The sequence below is a fragment of the Talpa europaea genome (genome assembly GCF_964194135.1).
Source record: "Talpa europaea genome assembly, chromosome: 5".
NCBI classification, from domain to species: domain Eukaryota; kingdom Metazoa; phylum Chordata; class Mammalia; order Eulipotyphla; family Talpidae; genus Talpa; species Talpa europaea.
In genome coordinates, this window is record NC_140071.1 from 121,271 (window position 1) to 148,103 (window position 26,833).

Genomic DNA, 26,833 nt, shown 5'->3' on the forward strand with positions numbered 1-26,833 from the left:
GTCCACCTGTCATCCACGTCTCGCCTGCACGCTGGGGGTGGCGGCGTGGACGCTCCGCACAACGGCCCTGTGCGGTCCCTGCTCCTGGCTGGTGAGCTCTGGCCGCCTCCCCTCTGGCACACGCCAGGCGCTCGGATCACTGCCTGTGCCTGCCGCACGAGGCCAAGGGCTCAGGGCCTTTAGGCCCCAGAGTAGGGACGGGGTGACAAGCCCGGGGCCTGCACAAGCCCGGGCTCGTGGCTGAGTCGTGGCCACAGTGGAAGCCATGGCCCAGAAGCCGGGATGGGAGGAGGGAAGTAGCATGGGAGGGCGGGTGCCCAGGTGCTGCCTCGGGGGTTGGCGCTGCCCACCAGCCTGCGCAGCTTCTGTCCCCAGCAGGCTCACCAACCGCGGGAGCCAGGCTGCCTCCCAGCGTCCCCGCAGAGCCGCTGGACACTGCCTCTCCACCCGGGAGTCCTGTGCCAGCTGCACCAACTCCCCTCTCACCCGCAGGTGCAGGGCCATGATCCCGCCGGGTGAGTGTACCTATGCTGGCCGGAAGAGGAGGAAGCCGGTGCAGAAACGGTAATGCCTGCCTGGGCACGCGCAGAAGGGTGGGTCTTCACGTTTCCCCTGAAAAAATGAAATTAGGAGCCCAGAGAGCCAAGTGACAGCTGGAGGGAGGGCCGGGGTGACTTGGGGCAAGCCTTTGGAGCCGCAGGGAAGCCCACCCCTCACTTGGGGTGGCTGGTCCCCTGGGTGCGCTCCAGCTGCGTAGGAAGGCGGGGCTGACCAGGGACCATCCCCTCGGACATAGGGAGGATGCCCCAGCCACTCCCCGTCTCTGAGCGAGGACCCTCGGGCTGCAGGCCTCTCTGAGCAAGGAGGCGGAGTTCCCCTGAGGCCGGGAGGGTCACCCCACTCCCGCCCTCTGCCGCCTGTGGACCTGGGCCTCTGCGTGGGGACCGGGCCGCCACACACCAGTGAGATGTATCCAGGCGCAAGCCTGTCTCTGCACACAGGTCCTGCAGCCTGTGGGAGTCCCTGCTGCAGGGGTCTGCACGTGCCGCTATCCTTGGGGTGTAGCTGAAGGGCACTCCCTACACAGATGACCCTAGCGAGCAGGGCCAAAATCCAGACAGACACAACCCCAGCCACTTTGTCCCCCTCCCCCCCAGCCTCGCCCCCCCAGCCACACCCTCCATCCCCCACTGATGTGTCCCCCCTGCCACTGTGCTGGTCCCTGGGGCAGAGCTGCCTTTGGCCCACCCAGGCCTGCACTCTCTGGGTCTTCTTGCTCTCACCACCCACCTGATGCATCAAGTGTGCCCAGTGTCTGGATATCACCTGCAGGTAGACACCAGGGCTGCCCCAGTGCGGCCCTCACAGAGATGCAGCTGCGGGGTCCCCATGAGCCCCTGGGGTGCAGGCCCCGCATCCCAGCAGGTGCGCTCACTCCTGGAGGATCCACCTGCCAATTCTGCCCGTTCAGCCCCAGGGCGCCTGTCAGTGTGGTAACATGTCCCTGCTGACAAGGGGCGAGGCTGGGCCCTGCTGCGCCTCTGTGGGGGCGTCCCCGGGCGTCACTCTTCCCTCCCAGGCGGGGAGTGCCTCCTGTGCCCTTCCCTGCCACGGGCTGTGCCCGCCCCTGCGCTGCGTCGCACCCTGCCCTGGGCTGCGCCCGCCTCTCCCCTCACACAGGCCATCGGAGGTGCTAGCTTAGCGGGGCTTGGAGCAGCTGCACTCGTGACCTTGGCTGTCTCCGAAGGGCAGTGCTGGGCCCCCCATGACTGCGTGGGTGTGGGAATCAGCTTGTCACTGTCCGCAGAGAGGTCTCTGGGTTTCGGTGGCGTTCCTGGGGCCTGGCGGCCAGTCTGGGCCATGCCCGCACCTGCGGATATGGAATTGGCACCCGCTCGGGTCCTCTCCTACAGGGCTGCGTGCGCCAGGTGTCCGGGGACTCCATGCAGGAGCCGAGACGGTCGCAGGTCTCCAGGCACGAGCCTGGGAACTGACCTGTGTGTCCGCCGGCACCACGAACGCTGCATGGGGGGACCTGCCCCTCCCAGGGCCAGGGACACAGGCGGTGGGGGGCGGGGGGGTGGCTCAGGGGGGTGGGCTCAGGGGGCAGGCACGGCGGGGGGCGCTAGGTGCAGGTGGCGGCCATGGGCGGAGCCAGCGTGGGGAAGTGCAGCGTCTTGGCTGTGGCACCGCTGTCACCCTGGCACCGGGCACTGCGTGTGCAGGTCGGGGCAGTTAGGGCCACGTCCCTGCCGGATCTCAGTGGAAGAGAGAAGCGGCTCTCAGCCCAGGAGGGCTCCCTGCAGAGCGGCAGTGTGGGGCCTGGTCAGCGCACTGACTCATGGGAGCAGCCAGCTGCAGAGCAGACCACTGGCCACTCCGGTGCCAGGACGCCCAGGCCAGGGCCCCGGGGCCAGGCCTCCATGCCACACCCAGGACTCCCGTGCCAGGACTGATACTGGGCACAAGGGGCACTAAACTGGCCAAGGACATGCCCAAATAGTTTACCAGTCACTGTGTGAGCTTTTCACCCACGCACAATTGCCAAGATCTCTCAGGCTCAGGGAACAACAACAATGGGATTTATTTAACAAAGCAGGGAAAAACAAAGAGTTATCGAGGCCAAAAAATGGCCGTTTACCTCACCCGAAGCTGTGCCCAGTGTTTTTCGATCCTAAACCAAAGCAGCTAAGATGGCGCCTTCCCACCACTGAGGATGCGCATAGCCGGATTACAGCTCACGAGACAATACGTGACACAACAGGAGATGCCCAGAGCTGCATGGGCGCCCCGCACCACTGACGAGGGACACTCAGGACAGTGGCCGCAGTGGCCAAGCCACCCACAGACGGCCCTACGCACGGCTCAGCGAGGCCCCGCCAGGCTCCCCCCGCCAGGCTGCCGCAGCAGCAGAACCCGGGGCAGCGTCAGTCGCTCGGCGGCTTGCAGAGCCCGGAAATTTCCCTCCCCCGGGGCTGGCGGCCGGAGCCTCTCCCGCCCCGCAGAGCCCGCGCCAGCCTCGGGGAGATCCGTGGGGGCCAGAGTCGCTGATGACCCAAAAATGCCGAATCCCGAAGAGTAAATGAATCTGTGCCCCCTTCTGCAGGCCCTTATATTACTTATCGGCCCCTCCCCCACCGATGCAATACTTTTTATCATTTTCCCTGGGGCGCTCTCCTCACCAGCACCCCCCCCAGGGGTCACCACCTGTGACAGTCTTATGGCTTCAGCCACCGTTACAAGACCAGGCCCCCTGTGCCAGGCCCCCCAGCTTTGTGGTCACGTGCACCCACATGTGCACATGTGGGGGGTGGGGGTGGGTCCTCCCACTGCAGAGGACGTGGGGGCTGGGGTGGAGGCCCTTGGACACGGGCTGCATCTCTCTGCACCCCCCACGTAGCCACGATGTCCAGGTTCCGTCTGGGTGTGGGCAGCCTCGGGGGGTTTCCCAGAGGTGGCCCCAGTCGGGCTTGGTGGGTGGGGGCGGCCGTGCTGAGTGAGGGTCGCTCCCCGCAGGAGGCCTGCCGTGGGGGCTGAGAAGTCCAACCCTTCCAAGCGCCACCGGGACCGTCTCAATGCCGAGCTGGACCACTTGGCCAGCCTGCTGCCCTTCCCCCCCGACGTCATCTCCAAGCTGGACAAGCTCTCCGTCCTGCGCCTCAGTGTCAGCTACTTCAGGGTGAGGAGCTTCTTCCAAGGTAGGCGTCGCCCAGGCCCCTCCACTTTGCTAGGCTGGCCAGTCTCGCCCACCTAGAGCTCTGCTGATGGCTCCAGAGTGCAGTGGAGGGGCCGGTGGTCCTCCTGCTGAGCCCCTCCCGGCTTGCAGGGAACAGCTGGGCTGCTTGGTGGGGGCAGGACTGAGCCACTCCTAGCTCTGAGCTGCCCAGTGCAGGGGCCCCTGTCCAGGGACACCCCAGCCCCTCTGCCGGCTGCCTGGCATGTCAGCCCCAGGAATGGGTTCTCCCACCTCCCACTTTGGCCGAGCCTCATTCTCCTGGCGGCTCCTGGGAAGAAATGGGGGTGTCGCTGCCCTGTTTCAAGGCTGTGACTGCCACCACCACTCCTGAATTCAGTCTGGACCCCTCACAAAAGCCTTAGCTGGTGATGTTTTGGGAGCAGGTTAGAAAAATGCCCGGGGGGCATCATGGGGGCCAGGACCCACCTGAAGGTGCGGCTCTCTTCCCACGGCCTCACCCTGCTGCGCCCAGGGGCCAGGGGGGGGGAGTCTGGACCCTGATGGAGCCCAAATGGGGGGCCCAAGGCTGCACTGCGCGTGGGTGCTGTGTGCACTTGGGGTGCCCTGCTGGAGCTGGTCACATCCCCATCCCAGCTGGGGGTGGGGTAGCGCTGCCCCAGGGCGGGCCCAGAATAGGCCTTTCCTGGGCGCCTGTGGCGCTGCCTGAGCTCGGGGCCATGTGGGCTCTGCAGCAGGGACTGGGCCAGCAGGCTGGCGGCCAGCTGCAGGGCCTGCTTCTCCCCAGGGGTCCAGTTTGCTTTGAGGCTGCTGTCCGCCTGGGACCAGCCACCAGGGACATATAGATGCTGTTCCCAATGCATCCAATGGAGATCCTGAGCCCATTGGACCCCTCCCCTGCACCCAGGGCCCCACACCACCTGGGCCCCACCCCACCTGGGCTCTCCACGCACCCCCAAGGCTCCACCTCTACTTCTGGGCTCCACCCCATGCCCAGGGCTGCTGGGCAGGTGTTGAGCTCATGCAGCAGGAGGCTCCGCAGTGCTCACACTGGGCAGGTGAGCGCGGCCCCAGCAGGGCTGTGATCTGATGCAAGGTTGGGCTGCCATCCAAAGTGTGGCTGTCGCCATCACTGTGTGAGATACAGGGTGGGAGCAGCCCCCACTTGTGCCCCACAGCCCACTGGGTCAGCTGTGCCGCCAGGCCCAGGGGGTGCCTCAGAACCCCTGATTCCTGCAGATGGACAGCTGCCTGGCCTCCACGGTAGCAAGGGCTGAGACTGCCTATCCTGCCAGGCCCCGGCCCGGGGAGCAGAGGCCGTGGTCCTGGGGCCTCGAGGGCAGGTGCTGCTACAGGTGGCTGCAAGCTCTCTGTCACACGAGCTTCCCAGGACCCCAAAGTGTGTGGCCCCAAGCTGTGTATTTCCTGAGGTCGTGTCCACTGTCGTCCAAAGTCGGGCTGTGAGGAGTGGGTCCTAATCCAGCGCCTCCTGCCTGAAGCGGGGGCTGAGTCCGTCAAGGCCTCAGCGAGTTGCTTTTTGAGGGGAGCTGGCCCAAGGCCTTCACTGCAGACGCCCCGGGTGCTGGGCAGGCGCTGGCCTGCATGTCTGTTGCACAAGCAAGGGCCCCTCTGTGTCTGCGTGTGGCTTCCCTCACGCATGTTCCTCAGAAGGCTGGGGTGCGAGCCCGCGGGGCGCTTGACAGGCCTGTGGCAGCGTGGACCTGGTCCTTCGAGCGAGAGGCCAGGGCACTGGCAGGGCCAGGGGCCCCTGCTCCAGCCCAGCGGTCAGCGGGGGTCACCGCAGAGTGGGCTCATCAGGAATACTCATGGTCAGAGGGCCACCTAACCTGAGAGGAGACCAGCTGCCCGCAGGTGACAGCAGAGGTGTCAATGTGGAGGTGCAGGGCCAGGGCCGCGAGCCTGGCGGGAGAGCACGACGTGGGCCTGCGGGGCCGTGACCCCGCACTCACGTGACCGGCCGCCCGCGTGAGGGCACAAGGGTGTGTGAGGACTTGAGGGTGAGGGTGTCGCCAAGCAAGAGCTTCCAGGCAGGGCAACGCGCGAGGTCACCACACAGAAGGGCAAGGTCCCGCCTGAGCGGCCGCCAGCCCAGCCCAGCTCAGGGGGGCACCTGCCTGCTCCCGCGGCTCTGCTGAGGCGTCACCCAGACCCTCAGCCGGCGCGTCCCTCCAGCGTGCCGAGACTCACAAGTGCCTCCACAGCTTGCCTGCTCGACGCCCCTCTGCGGGGGAGTGCGCCGTGGCGCTCCCAGCCCAGCCTGAGGGTGCGCCCCAGCTCCTGGGGCTGAAGGAAGCGGGGGTTCAGCTGCGGGGCTGGGTGGTGGAAGTGGGGTGCCTTCCAGGCGTTTGGAGCCCGGTCGCTTGTGGAGCTTCACGGCTGGAGTGGGGAGCGGGGGGCTGCAGCCTGGCCCTGAACCTGTTGTTGTTGAGGCACCTGCTTTTGTGGCCTGAGGTTCTTGGGGTCCACTGGTCCCTTCTCCCCACGGCTGCCTGCCAGCCCCACAGGCCCCTCTGCGTGCCGGGGCCTCTCCCGCCCGCCCCCACCCCCACGCCGGTGAGCCCTGGGCCCCTGGGGCCACCCGCCTCTGAGCAGCTCAGCTGGGGTCTCTGCGGCGCTGCCCCCAGAGGTCCCTTCCCGGCTGGGAGGCCTCGGCTGGTTTGTATAAAAACTGCCAAGGAGGCCGAGGACATAGTCGACGGGGAGCAGGGTCGCAGGCGGACCGGGTCGGGGGCCGGGTCTGCCCAGCGCTGGGGCTGGGTCCTCTGCACGGGCCTCCCCTGGATCCCCGCAGGCCGGCAGCCCTGGTGGGGGAGATCCGGACAGCCCTGCATCCCGCCCCCGGGCTTCCCTGGCCACGGAGGGCCCAGACTCAGCTCTGCCGGACTCCGGGGGCGGGGCGGCTCCCCGGGCTCCCCGTCTGGCCGCAGGCTGGGGGCGGGGCGCCCGCTCGCACGCGAGGCCCTGGCTGGGGTCCAGGCGGCTGTCACTGTGGCGCTGATGGCCCCATCGCGTGACAGGAGAGGAGGCGGCGGGCGTGCCCCCTCCGGAATGTGGCTGCAGAGGAGGGGAAGTGGGGTGCCCGCGGGGGGGTGCACGCGATGCTGGGGGGTCTGGTGTCCTGGTGCAGAGGTCGGCCTGGAGAGAAGTTGGGGGGTGGTGTGGGGGCCAGGCCGGGACTGGGGTGCCTGATGTCCCAGTGCAGACAAGTGGGAGAGGGGAAAAACGTGGCAGCTGGGGTTCCCCACTTGTGCCTTGTGTGGAGGTGGGCGGGGCCTGTGACCCCCGGGTCGGGGTCTGCAGGGAAGCAGAGCTCTGGGCCCCAAGCCTGCAGCCCTGGCTGAGGCTCTGCTGGGGAACTCTGGGGGGCGGGGCAGGAGGAAGGAGGCTGCTGTGCTGGAGGTGGGGGTGTCTGGGCTGCACGGGCACTGGCCCTCCCTGGACTGCTCGCTCCTGGACCCCAGTCTGCCTGGTGCCTCCCAGCCACGGAGGAGAGACGTGGCCTCCAGGCTGGACGGCAGCCTCTGGGTGGCCCGGGGTCCTCTGGAGGTCATGGGCCCCCCCCACTCCTGGGGGCACGATTGGGGGGAGGGGAGTTGGGAGGGGCGGGGAGTGGGGGGCTGGGAGTGGGGGGCGTGGGAGAGCATCTGTTTCTCCTATGCTGGCAGAGGCAGGAGTGGGGGTGTTTTTCTTTCTTTAGGTCCTGGGGACCCACAGCCTCTGGGCAGCCTGTGCCTGCCAGGCCCCCTGGGGCCTGGCACCCCTGGGCGCTGCCCCTTGGGGCCTCTGAGTGCAGCGTATTTATGACTTTTAATGCCCATCAGCTGCTGAGTAACGGAAAGGAAGACAAGCAGACACCACGATGTCCCTGCTCACGCGCTGTGTTACCTGTGGGGGGCTTCGGGCTCTGCGCAGGGAGGGAGGGACCTCGCTTTCTGCCGAGGGGCTGTGGGAGGTGGGTGAGGCAGCACCAACTCCCGAGGGAGGGTGGCCTGAGAGGCCTCTGCCCAGGCCCCGGCCGGCCTGCACGGGCCCCCACCCCGCCCGGGAACTGGGAGGCTAAGGAGGAGGCCAGTGTGGCCTCTGCAGGGGGTGGGGGGTGGAGGGTCCTGCAGCTCAGCTGTGCAGCTCAGTGGGGCGGGGTCTGGGGTCTCTGTCCCTGGTTGGCACGGGACAGGGAGAGGCGCTGGGCGCCTCAGGCCAGGGGTGCACCCCAGGCCCTGGTACAGCAGAAGCCGCCCTTGGGCTGGGGCCCGGGACCTGTGTCTCCCTGGTGGTGGAGGTGCCCTGCCTGTGCTCTCTCTAGCCTGTGTGCTCTCTCTCAAAGGCCTGTGCTCAAGAGCAAATGACCACGTCTGTCATCATGGGCCTTGCGCCCTCCCAGGAAGGCTGTGCTCCCTGATGGTGGCTGGGGGTGGCCGCAGGGGGTAGACAGGGTCGGTTGGTGCTGGGACTGCGTGGGCTGAAGCTCGCCATGTCACGGGAGATGCCTGTGACCCCGGGGGGGAGGGAGGCGCTGAGATGGCACCCCAAGGCCACCACCATGGGACGGTGAGCCCTTATAGGCCAGGTGAGGCTGCCTGCCTGCCCCCACTCCCCCCACAGCCTGGCCCCCCAACCCTATGCAGGGGCACATGGAGCAGGTCAGGTTCACCATGATGGGGAGGTGAGGCCAGACCTGGAGGTGGCCCAGGGGGTGGGGTTGTCCTGGTGGGGGCAGAGTCCGCCTATGTTTGGGTGTCTGGAGGGGATACCCTGAGGCCAGCAGGCTGAGCAGCTTCAGGTGGGGGGCTCCTGGGGTCCAGGCCCAGCCCTGATGCCCAGACCTCAGCTGGGCCGCCCCCTCCCTCCCCACTAGCCGGCACGGGGCTGCGGAGCTGGGAGGGCCGGTCAGCGCAGGGCAGGCAGGACCCTGGGCCCAGGGGTGCTGAGTCCTGTGCTCTGTGCCCTGACAGCCATGCAGGCGCCCAGCCCGCAGCCGGAGGCCGGTGCCCCCACACCAGGAGACAGATGTCCCCACGGGGGGCACCCCGTGCCGGAGGGGAGGCTGCTGCTGGAGGTGAGCCCGGGCTGGCGGGGGGCACCCTGAGTGGGGCGTGGGGTGGCCACGGGTGCCCTGGGTGGGGCGGGGGCTCAGACCCAGCTGGGCTCCCACGCAGTCACCACGGCCTCCACGCTCTGCCCCAGGGCTCTCTGGGCTCCACTCAAGCTGTGGCTCCTGGTCCCCGGGGCCCCTCTGTCCGTGGCACCTTCTGTCACCCTGCGCTGTGTCCAGCACTCACCACTCTGCCCCTGCACAGCACCAGTGGGCGCCCAGAGGGTGCGGGTGCACGGATGGACAGAAGGATCGGTCTGAGGGGAGCAGGAGATGTTTACAGCACGGAATCTGGGTGCTGGATGGGGCTTGGCGCCTGTGTCCTCAGCCCCCGCAGCCCCCGCAGCCCCCATGGCCCCCTACTTCTCTGGCCCCACTGAGGACTTGGGTGCTCTTCTGAGGATTAACGAGCCTATAGGTCATTTCCTTTGTAAAGAATCAAAGCCTGAGGGGCCTGCGTCTCCATTTCCAGGGCGCCTGGGGAACATGGGGATCCGCCATCTGCTCAGTGGGTCCGCTGGGGCCAGGTGGGCCGGGGCAGAGCCTAGGTCTGCAGACACTGCAGTCCGCCCGGGGAGCTCTTTGCAGAGTTTGTTATCTATCAACTCTTAAGGAAGCAAATTCTTAAGTACTCTTAATTATTTTTCCTTAAAACTGCCTTTTTCTGCCAGCTTTGTGAGTGAGCTGAGCAGGGACGGGGGCACCAGTCAGGACGTCACTGCTGGCGGGAGGCCCGGCTCTGCTCCACATCCTGCGCGCAGGATGAGGCTGGCTCTGAACTGCGGTGCAGGCCGAGGCGCCTGGGGTCAGCCGGGCCGCTCCCAGGTGGTGGCACCGTCAGCGCAGTACGAGGCCTCTGCTGGACCCCTGCCAGGGCACTGCCGCCCAGAGGATTTTCTGGCACCTACAAGTTTGTGCTGAGCCTCCTTCTTGGTCCAGTCCAGACCAGGCTGCGGTGCCCGCTGTCCCTGCTCCGGCTGGGCATCGCTGCTGCTAGGGGCCTGCTGCCTGAGCCCTGGGGCCTTTGGGGTCTGGCCTCTCGTCGCCGCCCACAGAGTCTCCCAGGCCTGAGGTCCAGCCTGGCAGGACACGGGTGCCTCCAGGGGCCACACATGTGGATGGGCCCGTCCAAACCTTGATCTGAATCCGCACGGAGGTCTTGTCCCGTCTGCTGACCCCGCACTGGGCCCTCTGACTCTGCTTCCCAGCGTCACTGGAAGGGGAACCACTCGCCAGGCTGCCGTGGGTGGGGCCGGCTGTGTGGCACCTGGGGACCCCGCCGGGGGCACCGTCACCAGACTCTGCGTCTTTTCTGTGGCAGTGCTGAGCCACTGATGGGAGTGTGCCTTGTGCTGTTGCCTCCGGGGGCCCCGGGAGCCTCGGGCCCCTGTAGGACGTTGGGCTCCCCTTGGGCCCACCCCCGTGTTCCCCTACAGCCTGCACTGGCTCACGCTATCCAGAGCCCTGTGGGGAGGCCTTCAGCAGAGTCCAGCATATCGGTGCATCATCTCTGAGAGCCGCGTCTTGAAGCTCTTCTCCCTCCAGCCCCGAGGCGCCCGCCACGCCCTGTCCGCCCCGCGCCCGGGGCACGCGTCTCCCGCGTGGCTTCCTCACGTTGATTTTCTTCAGAGGCACAGCCTTGGCTTCGGGCTGCCTGCCCCCTCATCTGTATTTTCAGGTCTGGGCAGATGCGGGGCCGTTGGAAGGTGCAGGTTACCTCAGTTCTGCTCCATCGGGGGTCCTTGTTCTGCCCCCATCTTCCCGGTGGTTGCTGCCCCCACGGCTCTTCCCGTGGAGTCTTTGGGAAGCGTCAGCACACGCTCGGCCTCGCAGGGTCGCCCAAGGACGGGCCACTGGGGTTCTGAGTGGAGGAGAGTGTCTCCACGGGCCCCGGGAGGCCCCCCCATGCTGCCCCCTGTGCTGGCTGCAGGCGCCCTTCCTGGCTTGGTCCCCACATGTCCTTCTTGCTGCGTCTGGTTCTCAGCCGAGACCCACTGCCTTTTCTCCCTCTCCTGAGAGGTGCCTCCCGGCCCCCACAGCCGGGCGGCCCAGCCCCTCAGAGTGGACGCTGCTCCCTGGGGCCAGGCTCAGCCCCGGTCCTGGTCCTGCGCGGAGGCCATCACCTGGCCGGCCAGGCGGGTTCAGAGCTGCCCACACCCCAAAGCTTGGGGCCCCTCGCCTACCTGGCCAGGGGTCTGGGTGAGATGGTGGCCGGCAGGCCCCGGTCTCACGAGGGAGAACCACTGGCTGCAGTCAGGGGCCTGCGTCTGCAGAAGCGCAGAGTGAGCCACTCGGTGGGCCCTGGGCACACCCGGAGCTGGCGGGGCTCGGAGGAGGGAGCCCCGCCCTTGCCAAGGCACAGGCTGCCACCCCCCGTGGCGGTGACTTCCCAGCTGGCCAGAGGCCCTGCTGGCCGGATTGTTCTGTGACCCACCAGCCATGGCCCACGCGGGCCAGCGGGCCGTTTCTGTCTCCTCCGCAAGCCTGGTCTGGCCAGCAGAGCCCTGCCTGCCCACAGTCTCCCTCCCCTGCCCACTGCAGCACCCGCACCGGATCGAGGCCCCCACTGCTGGGCGCCGTCCTCCAGCTCTGGCGAGTCATGGGTGTGGCGGTCAGTGAGGGGCCTCGGGGTGGCAGGGAGCTGGTGGGTGGCACCCCACCCCAGCCACCGTCGCCATCGTGGATGAACCTCACTGCCTCTGGTGCTGTCGGCCACCCAGTGCCCTCGCCCCACAGAGGTCCAGGCCTGGGGTCAGCCTCTGTGTCCTGGGGAGACCAGCAACCAGGGGGGTGATCCGGCCTGGCCTCAGCCCACTGGGCCCCGCAGGTGGCCAGGCTGCCAGGCGGGATGGTGTCCGGCGGAGGCTGGTCAACACAGAAGCTGGCAGAAGGCGGCATCCAGCAAGTGTTTCACGCGCGTGTGGCACCAGGAGCCAGGCTGCTTGCCCGGGCGGCCAGGCACTGGCGTGAGGTGGGGAGGCCGGTGACCCCCGGCTGGGGCACCCTGGGGCAGGGCACACGTGGCGCAAGCAAGCTCCCGGCCCGGCTGTCCTTGGCCATCAGGGGGCCCGTGACCATGCTGACGAGGCTCCAGGGCAGCCCAGTATGGGCCTTGGGGGCCAGGTAGAGAGGGCGGTGGCCAGCGGCTGAAAAGTGATTCTAGACGGAGGAAGCTGCGGCGTGTGGCCATAGCCGTGCGATTTCACACACGCCTTGGACCCGGGGAAGAGGCCATGGGCAGCGGTGAGGCCCCGCAGTGCAGGCCCAGGCCCCATCTCCCGAGGGGCCGCTTCAGGCGCCCAAGAGCCCCTGCGGGCAGCCAACGTGCCAGGAGCGGTGCAGAGGAGGGGCCGGCGGGGACGGGGCACAGGGGCTCCCAGCCTGCAGCCACACCTTCTGGAAGGAGGCAGAGGGACAGGAGCGAGCACAGCCGGACGCAGTGGGGACACTGGGGCCCGCCATCTGCACCCCTAGTCAGGACAGCTGCCGGGCACGGCCGGACGCAGCAGGGGATGCCGGGGCCCATCGTCTGCCCCACGGGACGGGACGGCTGCTGGGCCTGCAGGCTGGCGCGGACGCCTGGGAGGGGTTTCGCCAGTTCAGAGCCACCACCATCTGCTGCCCCTATGGACGGGCAGCCCCGTGTGGCTGAGAGGCCTGGGCAGCAGGCGTGGCCTGTGAAAGCCCCGCATGGCTCTGTCAGGGAGACCCTGGCAGCCACACCCACAGCTCTGACAGCCTGGACACCGGCCTCTCCCCGCTGGACGTCACATGACAGGAAGTCGCCTGGACGTTGGGTGAGGCCCCACCCCACCCCCGCAAGAAAGCCCCCCTATGGGGCCTTGCCTTGGCTTCTCCCCATGGCCCCTCGACGGCCGTGGCCCGGGAGGCTCCTGTGGGCGCCCAAGCCCAGGCCGTTGCTGGCGGTGTCCTGAGGGGCAAGAAGAGACTCACAAGCAAAACCAGGACAAGGAGCAACAGCAGCAAGCCAAGAGGAGATACATACAGTGCTGCCCGGGCCCAGCCCTCGGCGTCCGCTGTCACTGTTGGCCTTCACAGCCACATGCTAGGCCAGGAGGCAGCGTGACCCAGAGCACGCGGGACCACATCCAGCGCCCACACAGGACAGGCGGAGTGTCACGGTCAGACAGCTAATGCTCAGGCCATCCACAAGCATGGCCCCGGCTGCGAGCTGTCAGGCCAGGCCTCTTGTAGGGCAGCAGCCCAGGCTCCTGGCCTTCCTTAGAGGCTGGCTCAGGGGACCAGCATTGCCAAAGCCTGGCCCTAGGACTTTCCCTGAGAGCTCACAACCATCCACCTTCACCCCCCACCATCCGCCACCATCCACCACCAGCCCCGCCGTCCACCACCAGCCCCCGCCGTCCACCACCAGTTCCACCATCCACCACCATCTCCCACCATCCACCACCAGCCCCACCGTCCACCACCAGCCTTGGATGGCCTGTGGTCACTGAGCAGGCACACCGCTTTCCAGTTAGTGGAGATCACTCAGGCCTTGATCTGCTCTGGGCTCTCGCTGCCTGGGGCACATGTCCAGGCCCTGCCCCAGCCTAACTGCAGCCCCTGGAGGCAGCGGGTGGCTGCAACCCTGGTGAGGTTGCAGGTTCTAGGGCCTGGCCGGCCGTGCATGCGCCCCCATGGCCGGTGCAGCTCAATGCCCATTGCCCTGAAAGTCTCATCTGGGCTGCTGGGCACCCTGAGAGTCGGGCGGCACCCTGAGAGTCTGCTGGGCACCCCAAGAGCTGGGTGGCACGCTGTGCAGCCACCAGCCACACAGGGGGCCCTCGGATGCCTGCAGGACCCTCCCTGGCAGACGGTGGTGCGGGACCAGGCCCATGGCCGCCCCATGCGGGTGCACAGCTGGCCCTGAGGGCAGAGCCACGGCCCAGGAGGAGCTTCCTTCCCAAGCCTGCGGCCAGCACCCCCTCTCCTCCTGCGGTGAGGCAGCAGCCTCCTGGGAGTCACCGCCCACGTGCGGAGAAGCCGGAAGCGTGTCCAGGGCCAGAGTCTGTTCCAGAAGGGCTGGAGCGGCTCCCGGCTGCCAGGCAGAGGCTTGGCTGGGGGCGCTCAGGGGGCGCAGTCCCCGCCACTGGCCGCCTCCACGGGCGGCCAGGGTCTCACAGTCCACACGGCAGCACTGGGCTGAGGGCTTTGAACTGGCTGCGGGCAGGCGGGCTCGAGGCTCGGCTGGCTGCTGCAGCCCAGGCCTGACCCCGGCCCTCCCAGGTCTGAGCCCCAGCGGGAGGCCTGCTCCTGCCCGCGTGGCCCTGCCGCCTCCGAGGGCTCGGCCGCCGGGCAGGCCTTCGCCGGGTCCGCTGCCCTGGGGGCTGCAAACAGCCCGACGCTGCCCCACGCACGCAGGCCCTGCGGCGGCCACGAGTGATCCGACTCCAGCGGGCGGCAGCTGCCCGCCGCCGCCCAGTGCCCCTCGCGTGACTAGCCGGCTCGGCCTTGGCGTTGTTGCTCCGTTGCTGTGGCGACGGCTGGGGGGGTTGTGAGGGGGCGCTGGAGCTGCTGCTTTCTCCCTCTTTTTTTTTGCTCTGCCTTGACCTTGACGAAATGATCTTTGAAGTCCTCGCTGGCTGTTTTTTTTTGCCGTGGGACTGGAAGAGATGAGGAGGTTTTAAGAGTTTGCCAAAGGAAGTCCCGGCCGGGAGACACTTTTGGAGGGCCGGGGGAGGGGGTGTCTGGGGCGAGGGAGGCCGGGGTTGCCAGGGCTGAGGGGCTGGGGCGAGCGGGTGGCAGGTGCGCCCACCCTGGCTGCGGCTGGCCGAGGTGCTGCCGACAGACGTGCCGCCTGGTGCTCGGGGCCAGATCCTTTTTCCACTGGGAAAAGTGACCTCATTTTCCATGTACCATGTTGTGTGTGTGTGTGTTTTTAAAACTCTTGTAGGATTAAAAAGAGAAAGGCAGAACAAACACGCGTTCGCGATGCAAACTTGAAAGGCGGCCCACATGTGTGTGAGTGTCTGGCGTGGGGCTCGGCCCGCGTCAGCCGATATTGAATCCATATGACTCGGGAAGCAGCGTTCTATGGTCTTGAAAAAATTTTTGCCTTGTAGTTAAAATTAAGGTTGTTTTTGGTTGTGACTAATCTCATAAAATCTTTTTTAAGAAGGCATTTTATATACTCAAGCCTTGAAAATTTCCTTGGTCTTTGAACTATTATTAGCAGGACGTCATCTGTATGTGGCAGAGCGGACCTGGGGGCTGGGCGGGAGCTGGTGGCTCAGTGGCCCGCACTCACCTGGGCCTCTGGCCACACCTGCCCCCCCAGCAGAGGCCACCTGGCCCCGGCTCCGGCAGGGGCTGGGTCTCACCCTACGGGTGTGCGGGGCGGCACCGGCACTGAGTGAGCCCCAAGCCTGCAGCCCCAAGGCCCCACCCACCCCTGCCCAGATGCGGGCAGGGCTGCAGGGGCTAGGGAGGGGGAGCTGGCTGGGCTGCTCCCTCTCCTTGGGGCCGCCTGGGGGGCCCCAGCACGGCCTGAGAGGAAGGGCCAGAGCCGCCACCATGGAGCGCCCAGGGGCCAAGGGCCGAGCAGTGCAGCCTGTGAGCCTGTGGGTCCTGCGGGTGGATGCACATGACCCTCTTACAGGGATGCTGGGGTCCAGCGGTGAGGCCTGTTTTCATGGGCCTTGATCCCCTCAGGCTGGAGGGCCTCTGCCGGGCCTTAGGGGCTGTGTGCTGCTGGCGGCCCTCCCCACACCTGGCCGCCCAGCATGGCCGGGACACCAGTGCGCTCCCAGCAGCCCGGAGAGCACCCAGAGGAGACGGCAGGGAGAGTGGCAGCCGGCGGCGGTCCGCGGCGGTCCACGGCTTTGTGCCTGAGCCTGCCCGCTGTGCCCACCAGCTCAGGGGCTAGCCCTGGACCCAGCAGCCGCTGCTGGACGGACTGCTCCAGCCAGCGGCTCTGAGCACCGTCTGCGCGGGAATGAGGAAGGGGCCTGTCTGGGTGGTTGGTTGACACTGAACTTTGGGAACCTCGGGGAGATGAACACGGGGAGGCCGCGGGCCGCCCTGGAGCATGGAGGAAGCCGCGGGGGTCAGGGGGCCCTGCCCAGCGGCCTGAGGAAGCCCATGGGGGCTCACCCCTGTGGCCTGTGCCAGCAGAGGGGACCCCCAGAAGCAAGAAGGGAGGAGGGGCCCTGTCCCGAAGTGGGGCCTGGTGGCCGCCTTACACCAAAACTCCAGCACCAGGAAGGCGGGTTGCCGGCTCCCCACGGCACAGCCGCTGAGCTGCAGACTGAGCCCCGTAGGAAGAGGCCCTGAGTCCTGGCAGCTTGAGGCGAGTCCCCGACTTTCTCTGTTCTTGTGTCTGTCCCGGAGCCAGACTGGAATGTGGGCGCAGCCGGCATAGCCAGGGGTTATGACCACGCTGGGAGAGTGGGCCTGCAGAGGTCTACGGGCCGGGTGGGGGCGTGGCCGGGGTGTGGCCTGGTCACACCTGTGCACGGACACACACACACACACACACACACACGCACTGTGCCCCATGGGCCAGGACCGCATGTCTGGGCTCCCGCAAGCACTGTGTGGCCTTGACCACAGCCACGGAGGCTCTGACCAGGCTGTCCAGGCCTGGCCCCGGGCTCTCCCATGCCCTGCTGGTGCAAGGACCACCTTGGGCCCCTGGGGTGGGTGCCCACTGCCCAGGCCCTGTGTCCCATCCAGGCCGCCTCTCTGCGCCTGTCCATCTTCTGAGCTGTTTTTTGTTTTTAAAGATTTATTTATGCATACAAGAACTGGGGTACAGGCCAGAGGCACAGGAGGGTGAGAGAATTCACCAGAGACAGAGTGGGGAGCAGAACGGGCAGACAGACCAAAATAGACTGCCGAGGGGAGCAGTGGGGAGACAGGAGAGGTCTGCGCGCCATGTGAGTAGCTCCCTGGCCAGCCGGGATCGAACCGGCGCTGCAGAGGCTGCGGACAGCTTCTCAGCGCTGCGCTCAACCCGCTGCGCCACCAGGGAGGCCCCTATGCCTGCCATTCTTAATGCTGTCCCGCTACTCTCTTCATGCCTAGAGGGAGTCTTTTAAATTCCTATTGTCAGTAATTTGTGTTTTTCCTGACAGTCTTGCTAGAGGGTTGTCAATTTTTTTTCATCTTTTCAAAGAATCAAGATCTCACCATGGGTGATCTCTATAACCTGACTGCGTCAAAGAATTCTTGCTGCGTCTGCCTTAGGCCAGGTCGTGGGGGGTGGGTGGTGGCAGTTCGCGGGGGGCCTGTGGCTGTGCTGGCTCTCCCCGACCCTGCGCAGAGGCTGGAGGTGCTGGCGGTGCGAGTGTGTGTGGGCAGACCTCCCAGCCTGCGGGGAAGCACCACTGTGAGTGCCCTGGGAGACGGCCCTCCCCAGCCCCTGGAGAAGCCGGCAGGGATGCAGGGCAGCCACCGACCAATGTGAACTGGTTTCGGTCTTGCTAGTCCAACAAGTGAAAGCTAAACCAGCCACGACTTATCCACTATCAAACTGGTAAAGCTTTAAATACAAGGAAAGTGCCGTGGCGGCCAGGAATGGTGAGAAGCGGGCACTGCTGCGCTTCCTGCCTCCTGGCCCGCGCTGGCCCCGCGGGGGCACCTGCGCCCTTCCTGGGGATGCCATGATGTCAGGGCGGGGAGGGACCCCACAGGGGCCGGGCGCGCCCGGAGGGCTCTGGAGGCCACCGCAGGGGTCAGAGGGCAGCACCGGCCTCTTGCTTCCCGTGCGCACCCTGGGCCACACGCAGCAGCCCCAGGAAGGTGAAGGGGTGCGTGGCCAGGAGACCCTCGAAAGGGCCAGGAGGTGACCGTCGCAAGAGGCCTGAGCGCTGGCTCAGCCCACCCCCAGCCCCAGAGGGGGTCACGGGGTGGGGGAAACGGAGGCCAAGGTGGGGAGACCCGCTTGCAGGCTCTCCCCCGGCGCCCACGCGCCGCTCCGGAGGCCCGGGAAGGGCCGGCTGGCAGCCGTTGGGGTCATCTCCCGGTGTGGACATGGCAGTGGCGGGCCCTCCGCGCCCTCCGCGCAACCTTCGCCCTCCGGAGGGGAGGCAGAGCCTGGCGGGGGCGGCTCTCGGAGGGCAGCCCTGGGGGCGCCGGGCCGCGACGGGCGGGGCGGGGCCGGGGCAGCCCCCTGTGTGCCACCGCGGCCGCTTGCGTCTCTCCCAGTCCCTCAGCGGCTTCGCGCTGGTCGTGAGCGCGGACGGGATGATCTTCTACGCGTCGGCGACCATCCTGGACCACCTGGGCTTCCACCAGGTGAGCCGCGCGGGGCGGCGGGCGGGCGGGCGGGCAGGAGGGCCCTGGGCGCGCAGGCGGCTCGGCGGCCCCGCCGTGGGCTGCGGGCGGTGGCGTCCAGCTCGGCCCGCGTTGCAGACGGACGTGCTGCACCAGAGCGTGTTCGACTACATCCACGTGGACGACCGGCCCGACTTCCGCCGCCAGCTGCACTGGGCCATGGACCCGCCCCGCGCCGGGCCGCGCGCCGACCCCGGTGGGTGCCCCGAGCAGGGTGGGCCCGGCCCGGCCTGCTCCCCCGAGACCCGCGGGAGCCCGGGGACCCCCGCGCCCCCCCCAGACCGCCCCCCCCCCCCCGCGCCCGGGCCCGTCCGGCGGCGGCCCAAGGGCAGCGGCGCGGGCAGGTGGCCCGGCTCGTCCACCTGGGAGGCGGGGGACTCTCGCAGCCCCCCCCACGACTTTGCCGGAGGAAGGACAGGGGGGGACCCCAGCGTGGGAAGCTGCCCAAGCAGGGGTGGGGGCACAGGAGGGGGCGGGGCGTGGCCGGGGGCGGGCCCTGGAGGTGGGCCCTGGGGCAGGCCCTGGGGGCGGGGCCGGGGCGGGGCCGGGGCGGGCCCTGGGGGCGGGGCCGGGAGGAGGCGCGTCCTCTGCCCGGCCCGCGGCCTCACCTGCGTGCTCTCGGCTTCTCTTCGGCTCACCTGCGTGCTCTCGGCTTCTCTTCGGCTCACCTGCGGGCTCTGGGCTTCTCTTCGGCTCACCTGCGGGCTCTGGGCTTCTCTTCGGCTCACCTGCGGGCTCTCGGCTTCTCTTCGGCTCACCTGCGTGCTCTCGGCTTCTCTTCGGCTCACCTGCGGGCTCTGGGCTTCTCTTCGGCTCACCTGCGGGCTCTGGGCTTCTCTTCGGCTCACCTGCGGGCTCTGGGCTTCTCTTCGGCTCACCTGCGGGCTCTCGGCTTCTCTTCGGCTCACCTGCGTGCTCTCGGCTTCTCTTCGCGCGGGGCCGGCCGCTGCCCGCAGGGCCCGGAGAGGACGCCGTCCTGGGTCGGCTGCTCAGGGCGCAGCAGGAGGGCGCGGGCGGGCCCCCCGAGCTCTCGGCCTTCCTGACGCGCTGCTTCGTCTGCCGCGTGCGCTGCCTGCTGGACAGCACCTCCGGCTTCCTGGTGAGCGGCTCGCGCGCCCGGGGAGGCGCCGACCTGCGGGAGCGGGCGGCGGGAGGCCCGCGGGTGGGTTTGCTCCTCACCTCGCGCCTTGACGTCCACTGACGACTGCGCTTCCCGCGCTGTGCGGAGGGGCCTGCCCGGACCTGCCGCGCGCCTGGCTTCGGCCTTCAGGTGGGGTGTCCGGTCCCCCCGTTGGGCTCCTCACTGCTGGGGACGGGGGCTGGAGGGATATCCTCCTGGGGACTCTGCCTGCCCCACCGTGCCCCTGGGCCTCCCCCACCCACCCTGGCACTGTCTCCTCTGGGTCCCCACTCTGCCCTGTCCCTGGGCAGTAATTGAACCCCAGACCCTCAGACCCAGGGCCTAACATAGGCTTGAGCCAGCAGCACCGCTGGGAAGGCCTCAAGAGGGTGTGTGCAGAGCTGCCCCTGTGCTTTCTCCCCAGACCCCTAGACCGCTGGCCCTCGAGGGGTCCCCAGGGGTTTGCAGAAGCACCAGAGCTGGGCCAGGGCAGCCTGCACGCCCAGTAGGCGCTCAGGTGTGCATGAACTGCGGGGACTGAGGCTTGCACCTGCCCACCCACAGAGCCCCCCTTGGGCTGGGGTGCCTGCACCGTTGCCCACCAGCCTTTCCTTCTTGGTTGGTTGGTTTTGTTTTTGCATTAGTAGCTGACTTTGGATATTTTTTTTAATGAAAACATCACTTGTCCATAATAAAAATCAGTTGCTTCAGAAGAGAATGGAATGCCCTCCCTCCTTAGACCCACCCTGGCCCTTTCTCCAGGCATGACCCCGTTACATTCTCAAAGGGTTTGAAGCCCCAGCTCTCCACACCCCACTCCTCCCCACTGGGCCTGCCCTCTTGGGGACCCCCTTCCATTTCCAGACTCCTCCTCCCTAAGTGGCCCCTGGCTAGCCTCCCAGGGGTCCCCGCCCGAGATGCTGCACTGCCAGAGCCCCGCATCCGCCTCAGGTGCCGCCCTTGGTGCCCCGAAGTGCTGGGACAAGGGGGCATGCGCCTGCCATCTCCTCCTGACCATCTGGAGGGAAGTGGCAGCTTCCCAAGCCCTGGATCTTATTCTCTGGATCCAGGCGCAGCAGGGAGGTGGCTGGTGGGTGACTGTGGGTGCGTCCTGGAGCCAGTTCTGAGGCTGCAGGCCAGGCCCAGCTGGCGCTCTCAGGGGGAGCCAGGCTCTGCAGCAGGGGCCACCCCACCCACTTCCCTTGTTTGACCACAGAGTCTTTATGGGATACTATTTCATTCTGAAGCTTGTGGAAACTGAGTTATTGCTTCTTGACTGAAAAGAAATGTTCATTTTTAAAAATGAGGCAAGCAATTCCTGGTTAATCGGAAGGTCATTTCCAGACTCGGAGGCTGGTTCCTATATGGCCACACCGAGGTCAGATTAGGATGACGTGAGAGCACCCCGGGCGCGAGGCCAGCGGAGCGCTGCACTGTACTGGCCTGGCCGCTTGCCCACAGGTGCCTGCTTACACGCCGGATGGCCCGGGCCCTTGTGGGAAGCGGTGCTGCTGTGAGGGCCGCCAGGGTAGGCGGGCGCTGCATAGAGCCGGCTGCCCAGATTCCAGGCTGCAGGCCGGTCAGCAGTGGGCTGCCAGCTTGGAGCCAGTCACGGTGGGCACAGTCGCACCAAAGGTGCTGGTGGACGCCTCACACGAGCTCCTGGCCCAAGAGTCGGCATTAGGCCACCTCGCCTCAGACCCTCCACACCAGGCGTGACTGGCACACAGGTGCTTGCTCCTCCGTCAGCCCACAGGATAAATGTGCGGATGGGAGGGCGAAGGGAGGAGGGCGGAGCCACGGGGCCCTAGTCCCCTGAGGCACACGGCAACTAATGCAGCCACGTGTTTTCTCTGCCCTTTGGAGGACTTTCATTCTTTTGTCACAAGCGCCAGCTACTCGCTGGCTGTTGCATTTGTGCACGCTCCGGGTCGGCAAGCTCGTCAGGCCTGTTTCATCACTGTGATGAGGGGTGACCTGGGGGCACAGGGAGGGGGCGTGGAGCGGGCCCCGCACGTCATGTGTCCAGCAAACGCCAGCCCAGACCACACACACTGCACAGCCGGTGTCACACGTGGGAACCGCGGGTCAGACAGGGGGTGGTGGGCCGGGAGGAGGCCGGGGGCTGGGTCCCCAGGGGCAGCGTGGGGGTGCAGGAGCCCCAGCGGTGCCCCCGCACGTGGGCCACCCCTCTGTCCGGCCTGGGGCCCTCTTACTGGCTCGCTCTGTGAACACACCTTCGCCTCTGTCTTTGAAACCCAGACCATGCAGTTTCAAGGAAAACTGAAGTTCCTGTTTGGCCAGCAGCAGAAGGCGCCCTCGGGCACGGCGCTGCCCCCTCGGCTCTCGCTGTTCTGCGTCGTGGCCCCTGTCCTCCTCCCTTCTGTGGCAGAGGTGAAAATGAAGAGCACGTTCCTGAGGGCGAAGCCCAGGCTGGACACCGCGGGCGGGATGGCTGCCAAGTGAGTAGCCGCCTGGGCACTGGGTCCTGGGGTGACACAGGCCCTGTGGCCCCGCTTCTGGCCGCTCTTCTTCATTCCCAGGACAGCCGGTGGAGAAGTCTGCTGATATCAGGCCGGTAGAAGCAACTACCGGACAAGGGAATGCCCATCCTGAGGGCCCTCTAGTGCCCGAGGCTGCACACACCTGGGGGCACGCCCGGGGCAAGTGCCCAACAGACATCCCCGGGCCATGGGGACAGCTCTCCCGGCCTCCTCGGCTGGGACTGAGTCCTCTCTGGGGCCTGCCGAGCCTCTTGGCACCGGTCAGGCTGCCCGGCGTGGCCGTTTCGCGGGTGCAGCCTCAGTGCTGTGTGTGCAGACCTGGCAGAGGCCGGTCTGGGCCTGACTTAGTCTCTCCCCCATGAGGTAACAGACGCTGCACGTCTGCAGGGCAAAGGGGATGAGGACCCCTCATCCCCTCCCCGCCACTTCCGCTCTCCACAACGGGCCCAGGGCGCTTGCTCTGGGCCCACGGGTATGGAGCTGGCCGTCCAACCGTCCCTCATGCCTCCCCCAGGGCCGTCTGTGTCGCCTCATCTGCCCCTCTGATCCCCTTGGGCCCTGTTCTCAGGTGGCCCCGCCCAGCCCCCTCCTCCCGTAAGCAGTGTCCAGTCCCTTCCCAGAACCCTGCGGGCCCGGCCGGGGGTCTGGTCCAGTGCACCTGCCTGTCCGCGCACGGCCCCAGGGCTTTGGCAGCAGGCGGGGAGACAGCAGACACCCCCCCTTTCCCTTCCTCCTCTGCATTCTCACCCGTCACCCTGAAAACCCACACCCCAACCCCGGATTCACACATCAGGAGTCCTCCCCGCCGTGGGGCTGGGGGCTCTGTAACCCCACATGGTCCACACGTGTTCATCCGAGAGGCTTCCAGCCCCTCGAGTGCCCCCTGGAGGGGAGATGCCAGGGCAGTGCGGTGCCTGCCGGCACCTGGGGTCTCGCCGTGGGTGTTGCCGCTGTTTCTGAGACCGGTCAGGCAGGGCGGGAGTTGGTGCCCCTTCACTGCTGCCTGGGTGGGATCTTCCAGACCCCAACCTACCTGCACAGTGGCCAACACGCCAAGACAACTATTGTCCTGGGCACTTTAAAATTAAGTACATGTGCCTTGCTTTTAAAGATGCAAAATGTGAAATATGAGAGAGGAACCCTGGAATATGGGGGAAAGCTGCAGAAACAAGCGGCAACGCCCGCAGGGCTCCTGGGCCCGTCCCCACCCGCGCCGCACCTGGGCGGCCCGGCCCTGGCCCCGCGAGCAGACGGCTGCCCACGCGCGCCCCCTGGCGTCCGAGCCGGGCAGCACAGGCGGGCCAAGCCTGCAGGTGCGCGCAAGGGGGCTGGCTCAGGTGGGCTCCCGCCAGTCAGGTCGCTTCTGGCCTGCAAGCTCGCTGTCCCTCCCGTTGCGCCGGAGAGGATTAAAGTCTCCGCAGGGGGGGCAGTGAGAGTTCACGCCCCTGACGTTTTCAGAGGCAGCTTCCCACTTCCTGGGCCTCATGGACACGCCTGCCTGACCGTCCTCAGCTGACTGGGGTCCGCATGGAGCCCGCCCTGGGCGCGGGGCCCCCAGGGGCCAGCAGGGGCCAGCAGGGCCCCGGCTAAGCTGCCCCTGCGGCCGTGTTCAGGGTCAGCCCCACCCCTCTGCACTGCAGCACCACAGGGGTCGTGCCTGGACACCCTGGGGCCAGCCTGAAGGCAAGACCTGGCCGAGGTGCCCGCCACCCACCCGCCTCACCCCTGTGACTCCGCCCGCCTCTGTCTCTGCTTGGTGTGTCTGTCTGTGCCCCCGCCAGTGGGATGTGGGAGCCCAGGGGCCATGGGGTGCCTGGACGGTGGTGAGGGCAAGGCACTCAGCGCTCATGAGCCTCGTGCTTACTTTTTTTTTTTTTATTATTTATGTATTTATTTAAACAAGCACTGGGTACAGTCAGAAGCGCGGGAGGGTGAGAGGATTCACCAGAGCCAGAGCGGGGAGCAGAGCAGGCAGAAGGACCGAAGGACACAGCTGAGGGGAGCAGCGGGCGGCAGGAGGGGTCTGCGCGCCATGTGGGACCCTGGCCCGGCGGCCGGGGATGGAACCGGCGCTGCAGAGGCTGCGGGCAGCTTCGCAGCCCAGCGCTCAACCGCTGCGCCACCGGGGAGGCCCCCTCGTGCTCACTTTTGAGAAACAGTGAAGACACAGCCAGGCAGGACTGGGGGCAGGGCAGGGGCAAGCCCTGACGCGTATGGCGAGTGTGGGGTGAGCGTGGCACGAGGCACGCATGTGTGGGGTATGAGTGCACATGCGTGTGTGATGGCTGTGACTGTGTGTGTGTGTATGTGGTATGTGAGTGTGTGCACGCGAGTGTGTGCACACGCACAGGGAAGCCTTGAGTGTGGGTCTCTCTGACCCTCGGTGCTGGCCTGGGGGTCGTGGCGGGGCTGGGGACCCCAGATCCGAGGCCCCAGCCCAGGGCTGCCTCCCGCCAACCTCGGGGCCATGCGTGGTCCTGTCGCTTCTCTGCAGGGCAAGAGCCGTGGGCCTGTGTGCGTCCGAAGTGCCCATCAGGTCCAGCTGCTTTGCAGGTACAGAAGCCCCTCATTTGTCAGGTGCGGGCCCGCGGTGCTGCGCCTCCCCAGTGACGGCCACGTCCTCTCTGCGTCCATGCAGGCAGGGGTGACGAAGGAAACGTGCCGGTGTTCTGGCCACAGGCGGAGGCTGGACCTTGGGCCCGAGTCCCAGCCAGGGGCCCCTGCCCCTGCCTCAGGGCGGGCCCGGAGCCCGTCCTCGACCCTGACGTGGCCTCAGGGTAAGTGCCGCTGAGCCACAGGCCTTAAGAACGAGAGGGGCAGCCCAGCAGGCTCGGGGCCCTGATCGCGTCTCTGTGAGGGTGCACAGTCACCCCTGCACCCCAGCACTGGCCGGGGAGCAGCAGTGGGGGACATTGGGCTCAGCTGTGGCCACCAAGCTGGACGGGGCCTCTGCCCCGAGCCCACGTGACCGCCCTGTCCACGCCCTCCCCACCCATGTCTGCTGCCGGCCCCAGCCAGGCTCCACAGTCCCTGTCCCGACCAGGGTCCCAGTCCTGGGCTGGCCACAGCCTGGTACATGGCGGTGTCAGGGCCTGGCATGCAGGGGTTGCCAGGGGGGCTGGCCTGCCCCGTGGTATACAGAGGCACCTGCTCCCCGTCTGCCCCCATGCTGGCCTACACCGTGGCAGGGGCCTCCTGGGCACCGCCCTGGGGCAGGGTGGGCAGCGGACCCTGCTCTCTGCACCCCACCCTGGGCCCGCAGAGCCTGCCGAGCACCTAGGAGGCTGTGGGGGCTAGCGCGGGAGGGGGAACTGTTGGGGGGCTGGGGCCGGCAGGGTGGGGCGGGGGCACGTGGCAACCCTTGCAAATTCAGCCAGGAGCACCCCAGCACCCTCAGGGACCCCCAAGGACTAGCTGTGGTCGCCTGTGCCCCAGCTGACAGGCATCTCTCGTCCGCAGGGACCAAGGAGGGGAGGAGACCCGGACGGCGCCCGGCAGTTCCTGGGGACCGAGGGGGCGCAGGGAGCCTCAGGCATACAGCTGCCCCTTTGGGACACCCGGACCCACGAAGCACCCACACTTGACGGGAGGGAGACAGGGTCGGGGTGGTGCCCAGCAGAAGCTGGAGCAGGGAAGGACGGCCCCCTTCCCTGTGCACACCGTCGCCCGTGGTTCCTGCACCCCCTACCCAGGCGTCCGGCGTGCTGCACCCCCCAGCTGCCTTGCCGCCTTCCCAGATCCGCACGGCTCTCATCCGTTGAGCCGGCCCCCCGGAGCCTGTGCGGGCCACGTGGGCAGAGTTGGGCCAGGCGGCGGGCAGGGCCAGGGGCAGCCTCACCCCGGCTGCCCCTTCCCACAGGGGGCCCTGCAGAATGGGCTCCCAGAGCCCAGGGGGCAGTACCTCCCCGCAGGGGGCTACCCCTCAGAGGCGTCCGAGCTGCGTGGTGTGCTGCTGGCCCCAAGGGCCCCCTGCAGCCCCCTGCTGCCCCTGCCCATCAAGATGGAGAGCGACTTGGGGTCCGAGGACACGGCTGACTGCTACCCTGTGGCCCCGAGCCGGCTGTGGCTGGGAGCCAGTGATGTGGCCAAGAGACCACCGGGCTCCCTCCCGGCCAGGCTGCCCCTGAAGATGGAGCCCGAGTGCCGGCTACCCATCTGTGCCCCTCACCTAGGGCAGGGCATGATGGGTGGGCCCCCGGGGCGCAGCCGGGAGCCTCTACAGGGCCTCTGTGTGCAGGCCCACCAGCCCCGCACCCCAGGCTGCAGCTACAGGGCCCCTGGGGCCGCACCCGTCGTCAAACTCGAGCCGCTGGACGCCCAGGGGTGGGCTGCTCGCTGCCAGGGGGCGGTACCCGGGGCCTTCCCCAAGAGCGCCCTGGGGACCTTGGTGCCACCCCCGGCCTCCAGGGGCACCTTCCTGCCTTAGCGGGGAGGCCCGAGGCATTGAGTCTACGTCAGGCCGCCCTCTGTGCTGCTGCGGTCCCTGGGCCTCTGCGCACTGGCCTCTGCGCTGGCTGAGTAGCGCTGGGTGCGCGGGTAGGTCTAAGGCGCCACGTTTCTTTTTGAGGAATGGGGGCAATTCAGAAGCGGCAGGGTGGGCTAGCCCTAGGCTGGCAGTGCTCACACAAACCCCCCCGCCCCCCGCTGAGCCAGGAGTGAGCCCCGCCCCCGCGCCCTAGATGGCTGTCCAGAGAGCAGCCCGTCCAGCCGCCAGGACGTGAGTGAAGGGCACAACTGCCCCAGGGAAGGGGACCCCGATCCTTCTGGAACAGTGCAGAGAGCCCAGGCAGGGGCAGCGCCAAGCCTGCAGGAGGCCCCATCTGTGCCTTCCAGAAGCCTCCCCGGTTCGCCCCGCGGGCCTGTGAAGAACCTGTGCATGTCCAGCGGATGCGAGCAGAGCACCGGGCGGGTGGACGCAGGGAACACAGTGCAGAGGGAGGGCAGAGGGCACGCTGGCCCGGTGCCGGCCACCCTCAGGTGGTGAGACAGGCAGGTGCAGACGCAGCTCTGCTCCTGGGAGACCTGGAAGCCCAGGTGGAAGGTGCCTGGTAGGGGAGCCCCGCCTGCTCCAAGCTGGAGCCTCCCCCAGCACAGGGTACGCCCCA

General features: G+C 67.5%; 1 protein-coding gene across 1 annotated transcript; it reads left to right on the top strand.

Moving 5' to 3' along the window:
- Positions 1 to 502: 502 nt before the first annotated feature.
- On the top strand, positions 503 to 26,154 carry AHRR (aryl hydrocarbon receptor repressor; the record flags this gene model as incomplete). The annotated part of the gene is made up of 10 exons (XM_084233875.1): positions 503 to 564; positions 3,517 to 3,698; positions 8,668 to 8,771; positions 17,976 to 18,065; positions 18,183 to 18,300; positions 19,061 to 19,203; positions 21,487 to 21,686; positions 24,223 to 24,281; positions 24,367 to 24,505; positions 25,188 to 26,154. The coding sequence occupies 10 exons, from the start codon at positions 503 to 505 to the stop codon at positions 26,152 to 26,154; spliced, it is 2,064 nt and encodes a 687-aa protein (XP_084090001.1).
- Between the last annotated feature and the right edge of the window lie 679 nt (positions 26,155 to 26,833).